This window comes from Triplophysa rosa, linkage group LG13, assembly GCF_024868665.1.
Source record: "Triplophysa rosa linkage group LG13, Trosa_1v2, whole genome shotgun sequence".
Lineage (NCBI taxonomy): Eukaryota > Metazoa > Chordata > Actinopteri > Cypriniformes > Nemacheilidae > Triplophysa > Triplophysa rosa.
The window spans coordinates 9,490,057-9,502,510 of record NC_079902.1 but is presented as its reverse complement, the minus strand read 5'-3'; the positions used below and the strand labels follow the sequence as shown (position 1 = coordinate 9,502,510).

General features: G+C 37.5%; 1 protein-coding gene across 1 annotated transcript; it reads left to right on the top strand.

Moving 5' to 3' along the window:
- On the top strand, window positions 1-3,305 carry LOC130564279 (serine/threonine-protein kinase pim-2-like). The gene is made up of 6 exons (XM_057350241.1): window positions 1-174; window positions 675-1,016; window positions 1,140-1,592; window positions 2,179-2,276; window positions 2,429-2,482; window positions 2,874-3,305. The coding sequence occupies exons 1-6, from the start codon at window positions 159-161 to the stop codon at window positions 3,303-3,305; spliced, it is 1,395 nt and encodes a 464-aa protein (XP_057206224.1). The 5' UTR covers window positions 1-158.
- Window positions 3,306-12,454: the final 9,149 nt, after the last annotated feature.

Genomic DNA, 12,454 nt, shown 5'->3' with positions numbered 1-12,454 from the left:
CGGATTACACGATCAGTTGCTATCAAGTGTTTGCAGACGGTCAGTTAGCGACAATACAAAACTCGACAAGTCCGCACGGACAGACAGACGATCGTGAAATAGAGCGAGTTAAAGCGCTTAACATCACGTCTTCATCTGTACGAGCTACAGCGAACGACATGGAGAGAAAGCCAGGTCAGTGACACCCTTACACCATAACAAACTGCGATAAACAAAATCTAACGGTACATCCCAAAATAAATACTCTACTTAAATATAGATTCACATAATAAGATAATACAGTTATTTACTGACTCGAGGCCAGCACAACGTCAGGCTTGTTTTGTTTAGCGCGTGTTAATCTTAACATTTCTTATGTTTGAATGTGTTTTCAAAATCCCTTTAAATTAAAAACATTTATGATTGTGTTCAGGTTTAGTTCATTTGATGTTTTAGTGTGTTTTAAAGGATTAAGTGTCGATGTACAGTACTGCAGTTTTAAGTTGTAATGACATATAAGAAATGAAGGATATGACATAATTGTCTTATAATTTCATGTTTACATAGCTTAAATGACTTTTTATAGTTGAATATTTTACAGTCGTTTCATTGAGAATTTTGATTGTTTTAGTGTGTTAGTGGAATTGTAATTTACCACCTAATTACAGCTTTATTGTGTATGTTTGATCTTTTAGAACAACAAACAGATGGGAAGAAGAAGAAGAAGGGTGTGCGTGCCTGGTTCAAGAAAAGATGGCGGGCTGTGAAGCACACCGTCTCTTGCACCCAAAGCAATGAAGTGGTGCCTTTTCATACACAGTCTGACCAGGATCCATCAGATCCTCAGCCGGGTCCATCTGAACAGCCTTATCTACGTGTCTTTAAGCCGGCGGTCTTGGCAGACACAGCTGATTGCCCTGGTTGTCACTGTGAGCAAACGCCTCTTGAAGATCCGGTCGATCCTCAGCAAGATCCTTCTGGACTCAAGCAAACAGCTCCTGAAGAACCAGCGGACCACCGACCAGCTCCGTCTAACCGTGAGCAAATAGCTCCAGAGAGAGCTGTGTTTTATTTATTTGTTTGTTGTTTTTATATATTTCTGGCATCTAAATATAATTTCTACTGTTTGTTTTTTCTCTCTCTCTGTTTTCATCTTTTAGAACAACAAACAGATGGGAAGAAGAAGAAGAAGGGTGTGCGTGCCTGGTTCAAGAAAAGATGGCGGGCTGTGAAGCACACCGTCTCTTGCACCCAAAGCAATGAAGTGGTGCCTTTTCATACACAGTCTGACCAGGATCCATCAGATCCTCAGCCGGGTCCATCTGAACAGCCATATCTACGTGTCTTTAAGCCGGCGGTCTTGGCAGACACAGCTGATTGCCCTGGTTGTCACTGTGAGCAAACGCCTCTTGAAGATCCGGTCGATCCTCAGCAAGATCCTTCTGGACTCAAGCAAACAGCTCCTGAAGAACCAGCGGCTTCCCAACCTGGTTCATCTAACTTGAGTCCATATGCTCTGAGAATACTCAGTTATTTTCGACCACCTAGGTTTTTCACCTATCCCGCTCCATGGATGTATGAGCAACCGTTTCTTGATGAATTGGATGAATATAGTGAGTATACTGCCATTATGTTCAGGTTAACTTTCTTTCTGTCCTGCTTTTCATTGTCTGCTTCACTGAAATACCTCGTATTATAGGACCAGGTCAAAAATATCACTTCTTAGATTGTAATCGATCTTTAATTAAACGAAACAAAATCTATTTGGAAAATATCTGTTGAGAAATAAGGAACTGATTTGGAAGAGAAATTGATTTGAATCGAAACCCTGTAGTAAGAATCGAACTGAATCGCCAAATTGTTCGCAATACCAGCCCTATTATTTAATATTTACTTAATATGTCAAGTGTTAATCTGATCAAATGAATTGTCAGAATGACTTTTGAGCTTTTATTCTGCCCTGATATCCTTTTGAAGGAAATATTTACTTTTCTTCATGATTGTCCTGCTGTTTTACTTTAACATCTTTTCATTCTGTTGAATCACATCGGATGTACTGAACCCCTCTCCATTACACGTGCATGTTTTCAAAGATAATATATTAAATAGGTTTGTTTGTTTGTTATTTACAGCATCACTGCTCTTGGAGTTTGTGCGTGTCAATCACATGTGTTCTTTCTGTTTTTGTTTTGTCTTTAGAAGCGTTTTCGTCGCTTTATGAGGTGGGAACAAAGAATCTAGGAAAAGGACACCAAGGCATTGTGTATGAGGGGACTCGCAGGTCCGATGGCCTAAAGGTACCTTTGCTTTATTCATCAAACATTTCAACCTTGTGTCTTAGCATATAGACGTGTTGAGTGTTTTGATCCAAATATGTTGAAGTGAATTTGCAGACTGTAAAGTGTGATGTACTGCTGTAAAGCTAACATGTGATGATTTCTCTTTGCAGGTCGCCATCAAATTTATGCACAAGTTTCCACGCTTTGACAAATATATTCACGTTGTGAGTCATATTTACATTTTTTATGTAAAGTGGGGTCCAAAAATCTAAAAGATTCTGCAGTATTAGGTTACATACTAGGTTACAAATCAAACAAGCAAATTTGAAGTCTTTGGCATTGATTTCTGTGTAGTTGAGCACATTTTAAAAGCATGAAACATCAGGTTTTGTGCACACATTAAAAGAGGGACATAACAAATACTGAGACATTCATAAACGTCCTTCATACTCACATTGTTATGCTAATAAAATCGTTTAATTGAAAAAATAGTTCATTAGAAAAATGCATTTCTTGATGTAGTTTCAGACTCTTAGACCCCACTGTATCTCAACACAAATGATTCATGGAAATTGAAACCTAACGTCTGCTAACCTTTTTGACCCTTTTTACCAGCCTGGGCATGACAAGCCTCTCTTCTCAGAAGTGGCTCTAAATCTGCTGCTACAGAAACCAGAGAAATGCCCCAACATTGTGGATCTGATGGACTGGTTTGAAGAGGAGTACACCCACATCCTCGTTCTGGAATATCCATATCCCTGTTTCACCGTGAAAGATTTCATTCGCGTTGAACGTCTGTCTGAAAATCAGGCACGTGATCTCATGCGTCAAGCAGTGAACGCAGCCAAACACTGCATTGACCACAACGTCTGCCATGGTGGCTTGGAGGTCAGAAACGTCCTGATCAATGTACAGACCATGACGCTCAAGTTCATAGACTTTGGATGTGGCCACTTTGCCTCAACTTGGGGCGAACCAGGCACTAAAATCTACGGTGAGTTGAGTTTCTGTGTTGCCGATGTAATGACCCTCATACAAACATTGTAGCCAACCCAAAATGAGTTTCCCCCCATCAGCACACTGTCAGAATTTACAGTAATGGATTGATGGTGTTATACTTTGACTTGAATGATTTTTGCCAGTGAAATGTTCTTGCTTATGTTACAGGGCGAGCTCATGCGGTCGCTGATACGGTCTATGGTTTGGGGAAACTGCTCCTGTTTATGACGCGTGGACGTGGGGTGATTGAATTCTACAATCATGTTAAACTAGACGACCCTGAGATCAAAGACCTTGGTTTAACTGAAGGTAAGAGACCAGCACTTACAAAAAATCCTTGTGAAATGCAAACCAAGATTCTGTTCAGTCACTGCGAGATTTCTCACCAAATGCAACTTCCAAAATATAAGTTGAAAGAAAAGAGGATATTGTTTCCTGAACAATAACTTCAACTACATATTTCAGTAGCTGTTGTTATGTTTGACAGTGTGTTACAAAGAACATACATGACTAAACACTTCTCCTCACAGAATGCCTTGACTTGATCAATCGGTGCAAGTTCGCTCCACTAGCCGACAGGCCAACATTAGAAGAGCTCCTGGACCACGAGTGGTTTAAACAGGGCTAAAGGTCAAGAGTATCCTATGTTTTTCTCTACTTTAGTCAGTGATATTAGCAGATCCGGTGGTTTTTCCAGGTAAGTTTTTGTCCTTCAGTTAGGATGATAGTCTAGATGGTGTTTTAGAGACTCTTGTTTGATTCAGCCTGATGAGTCAACATTTCCTGACGCTCCTGCTTTAACCCGTTTATTTTTTCACAAATTCCGTTTTCTTTCGTTTTCCATTTTTTACTATTCAGTAATACAGTAAACTTTTTGCCCACATAAAAATACTATAGTATACTAAAGTATTTTATCATAAACTAGTGCAAAATTCTTACATACTACAGTTTTTTTACCTTAATAAAAACAATAGGGCATAATTTACAACTATATGTTAAAGGGATACTTCACTTTTGTTTGTTCTGATGAACACAGAGAAAGATATTTGGAAAAATGCGTAAACGTGTAAACATTCAAATATCTTTCTCTGTGTTATCAGAACAAAGAAATGTATACAGATTTAGAACTCGAATGTGAGTAAATGATGACAGAATTTTCATTTTGGGGTGAATTATCCCTTTAATATAAACCAGTACCTTACCTTACATGTTCTATTTTTTTTCTTTAATTCTTTTAAACAGTGTACACAAATTTAAGTCTTTTCCTACAACTTACTAAAGAAAATATAGTATTTTAAACTAAAATATTTTTTAGTGTCTTAAATCGCACCCCATACCCTCCTTAACAATATGCTATTCATTCAGCGTGAGCCTCATGATGGATGGCTCGCCGTGAGTGTTCATCAGTGGTACAGTAGTTATTGTGACGCATCACAGGATTGAAAGAGTGCACTCAATAATTTACGCTATGTATTCAGACACCACTAAATTAGATGTCCCCTGAAATAGTGCACTATATTAGGGTATAGAGTAGACGGTTTCAAAGTGACAACACAAACAGACGTTACTGCGCATGCACGCGTTCATGGACTTCCCTTAACTTCTGTTACACATTCACAAACAATAGAGTATCTGTAGATTATTTCAGATAACAAGCAAAAGCAAAAGAAACCGAGAAGAAGCGTTACTTTGCTAAATTCTCCAATATTTTGAATGTAGACTGCGATACCAAGCTCAGCCACTAGATGTCAGTATACCATACGCTTTCTTTAAAGGGGTCATTTAGCGGAAATACGTGTTTTTCTGTGTCTTTGGTGTGTTATAAGTTGCCCATGCATGTATTAGACACGTAAAATTTCTAAAATGAAAAGTATGGGAACAAAATATGCATTCTATCTAAAAGCGAATGCGATGTCCCGGGAATGGCTTTCCACCAGTCAGTCTTAGCTAAACATATATAAATCCGATCTGCTATACCACCCAAAATACAAACATTATTTTTTACTTATTCATATTTCACATTCGTATTTTTACGTCACGTCTAAAAGAAGGCAGGGAAACCACCAGTTGCGCCGTTTTCTTCTTTCCAAAGCGCACGGGCAGCCGATGCTAAGCATCCATGAGATAAATTTATGTAAAGGATAAATTGATGGCTAGGACCGAAATTCCCTGCAGTAGCTCCGCTATTAGCTTTGCTGAGCCGTAGACACGCCGGGAAGACGGAGAATGTCACAGCGCATTGTGAGCGCGATTGTCCCGTATCTACATTTAAAACAAAGAACTTGAGCAAGGCTGCCAGTGGCACTCCGTTTGGAGGAGTAAAGCCCTGACAAATGTGCCTCAACAATCACATGAATTACACGCGTCCCGTTTCATTAAGTGGTTTGCGTGATCCGATTTTAATCTGTCTCGAAAACGTTTCGGAGGGCATTTACACCTAGTCGCACGCGTCTGCGTGCTCCGTGAGTTAATGCTTAGCATGTTTTTCTTTCACCATACAGAAAACATTTACGATTTAATAGTCATTTAAAAACGTATTATTAAATATTTTTTTATTAAAAAAATATTATTAATATTATTAAACTTAAAATAAACATACCTTTTAACCGTTTAACTGATAGTTAGGGATGCTTATATTGACCGGTTAACCGTTAACTGACCGTTAAAATTTTGACCGGTTAATACTATCAGTTAAACGATTAAAAAGGTATGTTTATGTTAAGTTTATTTATATTTATTTATATTTTTTAATCAAAATAATTTCATAATACGTTTTTAAATTACTATTAAGTCGTACATGTTTTTAGTTTTCTGTATGGTGAAAGAAAAACATGCTAAGCATTAACTCACGGAGCGCGCAGACGTGTGCGACTAGGTGTAAATGCCCTCCGAAACGTTTTCGAGACAGATTAAAATCCGATCACTCAAGTCACTTGACGAAACAGGACGCGTGTAATTCATGTGATTGTTGAGGCACATTTGTCAGGGCTTTACTCCTCCAAACGGAGTGCCACTGGCAGCCTTGCTCAAGTTCTTTGTTTTAAATGTAGATACGGGACAATCGCGCTCACAATGCGCTGTGACATTCTCCGTCTTCCCGGCGTGTCTACGGCTCAGCAAAGCTAATAGCGGAGCTACTGCAAGGGAATTTCAGTGCTAGCCATCAATTTATCCTTTACATAAACTTATCTCATGGATGCTTAGCATCGGCTGCCCGTGCGCTTTGGAAAGGAGAAAAAAACAGCGCGACCGGTGGTTTCCCTGCCTTCTTTTAGAAGTGACGTAAAAATATGAATGTGAAATATGAATTTATTTTGGGTGGTATAGCAGATCGGATTTATATATGTTTAGCTAAGACTGGCTGGCGGAAAGCAAATATGACGTGCTTTCCGAGGCGTTATCTCTACATTCACGGGACATCTGTGCCATCTGAAAGGGTGTTTTCACAACACGTAAACATGTTACTTTATTAAATAAAAACTCCAGGCTTTGGATTGAGGTAGGCCTGCTATTTTTATTTGATGAAAAAACTTTCTGACGGAAGTAAACTTTGCCGGTTCTTCTGTGTTTTCGTTTTGTCATAATTTATTTAATTCAGTTTTTTCTTGCCTATTTATTTTATGCTTTGGATTGATATATTATTTTAGTTTTTCTCCATTGTCCAAAACACCTCAGGTTCGTGAAAATGTACTGTTGATGTATTCGTTATGCTGCTGTTTGCATGTTAAAATAATGTTTGTATATTTTACGCGTCACAGACCCTCGTCAACTGTAGCTGTGTCTCATTTCGAAGTCTGCGTCCTCCGGATGTCGCATGCGAAGGCATATGCGGCGGACAAACTCGACCTCCGGAGGATGCAGCCTTCGAAATGAGACGCAGCATGTATTTTTTTAATTCCAATTTATTATTAGAATGTTAACGGTTAATGTTCGGATAACGAGTGTCAGTTCTCGATTAGGGAAATTAACCGAAATGAGCATCCCTACTGATAGTATTAACCGGTCAAATTTTTAACGATCGGTTAACAGTTAAACGGTCAATGTGAGCATCCCTAATAGCTCTCAATTATACTGTACTTCGATGTTGAAATGGTAAAATAAAGAAAAAAATAATCAATTAAATGAAGTGAAAGTGACCTATTAGTCAGATATGGTGACCCATACCCGAAATGTGACTTCTGCATTTAACCCATCCAGAGATTAGTGAACACACGCACAGCAAGTACTATCAGAATGTTGGCTTTCATTCATAAAATGTTGTTAAAGAAATCTGTTGTTTCTACATTCATTCAGAGATTAAATGTGAAATTATTAAAATGTAAAAATATATTTAAAAACATTAATGTTATGCACGATTAATAGGGCTGTGCAAAAATATCGATACATGTAACTATCGCAATATATATTTTTTTCAATAGTGTATCGATAGTGATACCTCTACTATCGATAATTTTTTTAAATCATGTCATATACATACGGCCAAAAGTAAGTGGAAGCGAGCATGGTGAAAAATATAAGAACGCTTGGAGCTCTCAGAGCTGATGTGTGGGTGTGCTCTGGTTTTCAAAATAAGTCATGGAGTAATGAGTTATATAAAATAATGCTGTTTGTAGCTTCTCAAGTCATGACACAAGTCACTTGGCTACTGCAGTGCATTAGAAAGTTTATTAAGAAAAGTAACAATGACTTTTATTGTGCTTTCACGGATGTGACACCAGCGCATTTACAGCACGGATGAAGCAGGGGGTTTATTCTGCCCATGTTCAGTGTTTTAACTGTAATCAGGGCTCGACATTAACGCTTGTCCGGCACAAGTGAATGTTTTGTATGGGCAAGTGAGAGAGAATTTTATTTGCCCGACCGGACAATTGAATTCAATTGAACAACATTCAAATCTTAAAGCTGTGCAAACACTTTATATGTGTGTGGGATAATGTGTGCACATCAAAGTCACATCCATAGCTGGCTTTAATTTTACTGTACTGTGGCCATAACTCGGTTTTATTTCAAATTGCGTAATTTATTTTCATTAATTGCATTAATATTGAATTCCTGTATCAACCCATGATGGTAAAGCTTTTTATTATAACTACACAATTTCAAAGCAGCTTACAAAAAGTCAAAATTATGCTTTAATGCTGTAGCCCACAGAGTTGTTAATAAACCTAATTACCGAATGTTCCTCGCGGGTTATTTTTAGGTTTAATTTTTATAACCTAAAGAGAACCTGTAGAGAACGTAACCTGCAGGTTATTAAAATAAACCAAAATAAATAACTTGCAGGGAACGTTCTCTACAGGTTCTCTTTTGGTTACATAAAAAATAACCCGTAGGGAACGTTTTTAGAACGTTCTTTCTTGGTTCCCAAAAAATTAACCAAATGGGAACCATATGGGAACGTTCTGTGTTTGCTGGGATATATTTACGAAACTTCAAGCTCATTCAGTCTCCAGACTCCTCCACATTTGACGTTATAATGTCAAAATAGGTTATTGTGAGATTGTTTGCAAAAATACTACGAAGAATATCTTCTTTGTTTTCACCTTTTTCTTGTTTTTGCTTATAGTCAATATGTCTTATGTACAGCTGCTTTGTAACAATGAAAATTGTAAAAAGCGCTATATAAATAAAGTTGAGTTGAGAATATCTTAATTATGATCGTATTGCCGTTTTGGGCAATAATGTGTATAACTGTAGGGGAATCAACAATAATTGTTTCTTACGAGACTTTTATTTTGTTTTGTTTTTGCCAGGGGCGCCGCCATTTTGTGCGCACGTTAGCATCAAGGTGAGAGTGTGAGTGTGCTCGCTGAAGTTTCTGTGATCTTCGGGTAGTTCATACCGTGGAAAGTAGCGTTAGACCCGCGATTCCATTTGTGCCGTCTGCTGTTTCGATTAAGTGTCCGATCCCGTTAACTCTTGGCTTGTTATATGCGACGGAGTGAGTTTTGCGCTGTATATAAGGAGGAGGCTGTGAAAAGCGCCTGCTAGCAGTTAGCGTGAGAGCTACGTTACTGAGTAATGACTACAGATTTTTCCATCGATTAATCGGGTATTCGGATAATAAGTACTTTTTCTTTATTAAAAAGCAATACTAAATATACAAGAGAAAATAAGACAGGTCTCTTAAAATGAGTAAAACAACTAATTTGTTTCCTTTTTAGAACAATTAGTTTTTATTGCTGAAATAGCATACATTAATATCTGTGAAAACTAAACCCATTTAGTACATTCCATTGCCATATTAAATTCAAAATGCAATATAATACAAATATATAAATAAGAAACATGAATAAAAATGGAAAAATAATTTCAAACAATAGCCTATGACTTTTATTTTGGCAGGTTGTCAGAAGACCCTTATTTTTTAGTATGTCTGTTTCTTCACTCAAACAATAACATGTTTGTGAAATAAACTCTCAGCGCAACTCTGGAGGTGAAGTTCATGTCCTCATTCAGCGCAGACGCAGACAAATTCATGAGCATCACGCGTGTAGCACGTTAAACTGTGCAGTTCATTCACTCAGAACAGACAGATGAAATGTGTAAATAACAGGATTCGGTGTCCACTAGTCCGCATCTAGTTTGATGGACTCAATGCAGCCGGAAAACAAGTTTCACTCGTAAAATAGACTAAAACTAATAAAATACAGTTCACCATTTCAATAAGCTATTAGGGCTGTGACGGTGGCAGTTTTTTACCACCGCGGTGGTAATAGACAAATCGACCGCGGTGGTGCGGTGGTTGAGAAATATATATTATTTATATAAATAATATTTATATTATTATATTTGCGTGTAGCAACCACATGACGAGTGGAAGAGAAATATAGACCTTATTTAAATACTTGAAATTGTTAAATAATTGAAATATGATATCTGAAATAAATGAGGATGAAACATCCGTCAATGTTTAACGCGCAAATCCATCAGTGAAACGGCACACTACAGCATATAAAACATTTAAATAAACATCAGTAAATAATGAAAACTTAAATGATATAAGAAAGCTAAATACTAAATAAAAAAGCTCTTGTTGCAGTAACTTCAGTCAGTGGCGTATTAACCCTTACAGTCCTTAACAATTCCATTTGAAACAAACTGTTTAAACCTACATTGGCTTTCCTATTCAGATTGCCATAAAAACTTTACTTTTTCCGACTCGTTGATGTGAAACTTACTTGTTGACATTGTCCAGATTAAAATGTGTACAGCTGCACTAAATGCGCGTTCAGAAGATGTGCACAGGAGCGCAAATGAAGAGATGTCTCTCCGCAACCGCGGCAAAACCTGCGCGCGCTCCGACACTAAGCAAGCGGGTCATAGCAGTTTTNAACTGATTGTATTAACCGGTCAAAATTTTAACGATCGGTTAACAGTTAAACGGTCAATATGAGCATCCCTATTTGAAATAGTTGTTTTAATAAACTTTGAACCAACTATACATGTACACATTATATTTTTTGTTTTCTGATTTTGTCAAACTGAAATCACACACCAATGCTCTTTAAGCATTGTTTACTTTTTTGTTCTCTTTCAGAACAATAAACAAAAATAAATGAATCTGCTGCATTACAGACTAAAACATTTTTTTTAATGTAAACAAATCTCTGGACAGCATTATAAGACATTCATTTCTGAAACAAGCATTCAATTAAAAAACAGTAAGTTAAGAAACAGTGTCCTTTCTGCACTGGCTTTTTTTGGATTGTCAAATAAGTGCTGAATTAAAGTGAAGAAAGGTCAGCATATCAACATGTTCAGGTGACAGGCTTGCTCTTTTTTTGTGATATGATATAATTCTTCCTAACATCTCCTTCTGTAAATGATCATGAATATGGAACAAAACAAAGACAAGTGATAAGACTCCTATCAGTTACCTCAATAATACCTAATAGTGTTAGGTATTAACAGTCCTATCAAAACTTAACTCCTAAGTTCTTATTGTTGTTAAACATCTATCAACACTGCTTGCTGTTATTATTAGTACTGCATTGTCTAATAAAAGGAATTACCGATAGTTAGCTGGAGAACACACACCACTCACCGGCTGTGTCGAATTGTCCTACCCTGTCAGATTTTCCTACCGAAGGGCAAAACTTAATATAATCTAAACCACATCGACAAAATAAACAGGTAGGATCATTGTACAATGCCAAATACCCTGTCAGATAGTCCTACCAGTTTAAAATAAACATAAAAAAGTTTGCATAGTAAATACCTTATCAGATAAATAAAAAGGTTGCATTGATTTACAGTGCAGAATACCTTATCAAATTTTTCTACCAGTAATAAATAAATATGTAGAATGATTTAACAACGAAAATACCCTATCAGATTGTCGTAGCAGTATAAAATTAGCAGTTAGGATGATTTTACAGCGCAAAAAATGAAGTAATATTGATGTGCGCATGCCTGGTATACAATCTGACGGGTAGGATGAAATTTCAGGACACCTGTATGTTTCCTCTTTAAGTGTTCCAACATGCATGTTGTGCTCCCGTGAAATGCAAGTTCCGTCTTGCATGTATTGCGCACAACAGAATTCTTGGTTGTAAGTTTTGTGAAACTTTCCCAAACCTTGCTAGTTCGGCGTCGTTTGCACTCTATCATAACTCACGCTGTTTTATTCTTCTGCAATCGCATTCGGGAAGGCTGCATTACACACTAGCGCCACAACGCCGTAGAGGTCAAATCACGATAATGCAGGCGTTTACATTAAAGGGGACATTTCATGAAAATCTGACTTTTTCAGTGTTTAAGTGCTATAATCGGGTGTCTGGTGCATCTACCAACTCAGAAAACGTGAAAAATGACAATCCAGTAACTTTGTTTATGTGAGCCTATCTCTGCAAGCCTGTGAGAAAACGAGCCGTTCAGATTTCGCTCGCTTTCTGACGTAGGTAGTTGTTCTTATTATAATATTACCGCCCCTTTTTCTGAACGTGTCCACCCATGGCGCTGCCGCCATTTTTGTTTTCGCAAGCGACATATGTGAATTAGTTCCGACACCATGGCAAAAGTAAGCAAAGCATGCTAAGTGTTGTGTTGTTGGCTGCACAGAGCAACACAGAACACTGTTCCCAGCCTGACAGGAGAGCAATGGATTTATTTTGTTTTCAATGTAAATCCACCAGACAGAACGAGGCAAAGCTGCAAATAAAGACATTGTAAGTACCGTTATTTTTTAAGTAAGA

Coding starts and splice junctions, on each gene's coding strand:
- LOC130564279 (XM_057350241.1), top strand. Junction 1,017..1,139: donor CCGACCAGCTCCGTCTAACC/GTGAGCAAATAG, acceptor TTCATCTTTTAG/AACAACAAACAGATGGGAAG. Junction 2,277..2,428: donor GCAGGTCCGATGGCCTAAAG/GTACCTTTGCTT, acceptor TTCTCTTTGCAG/GTCGCCATCAAATTTATGCA.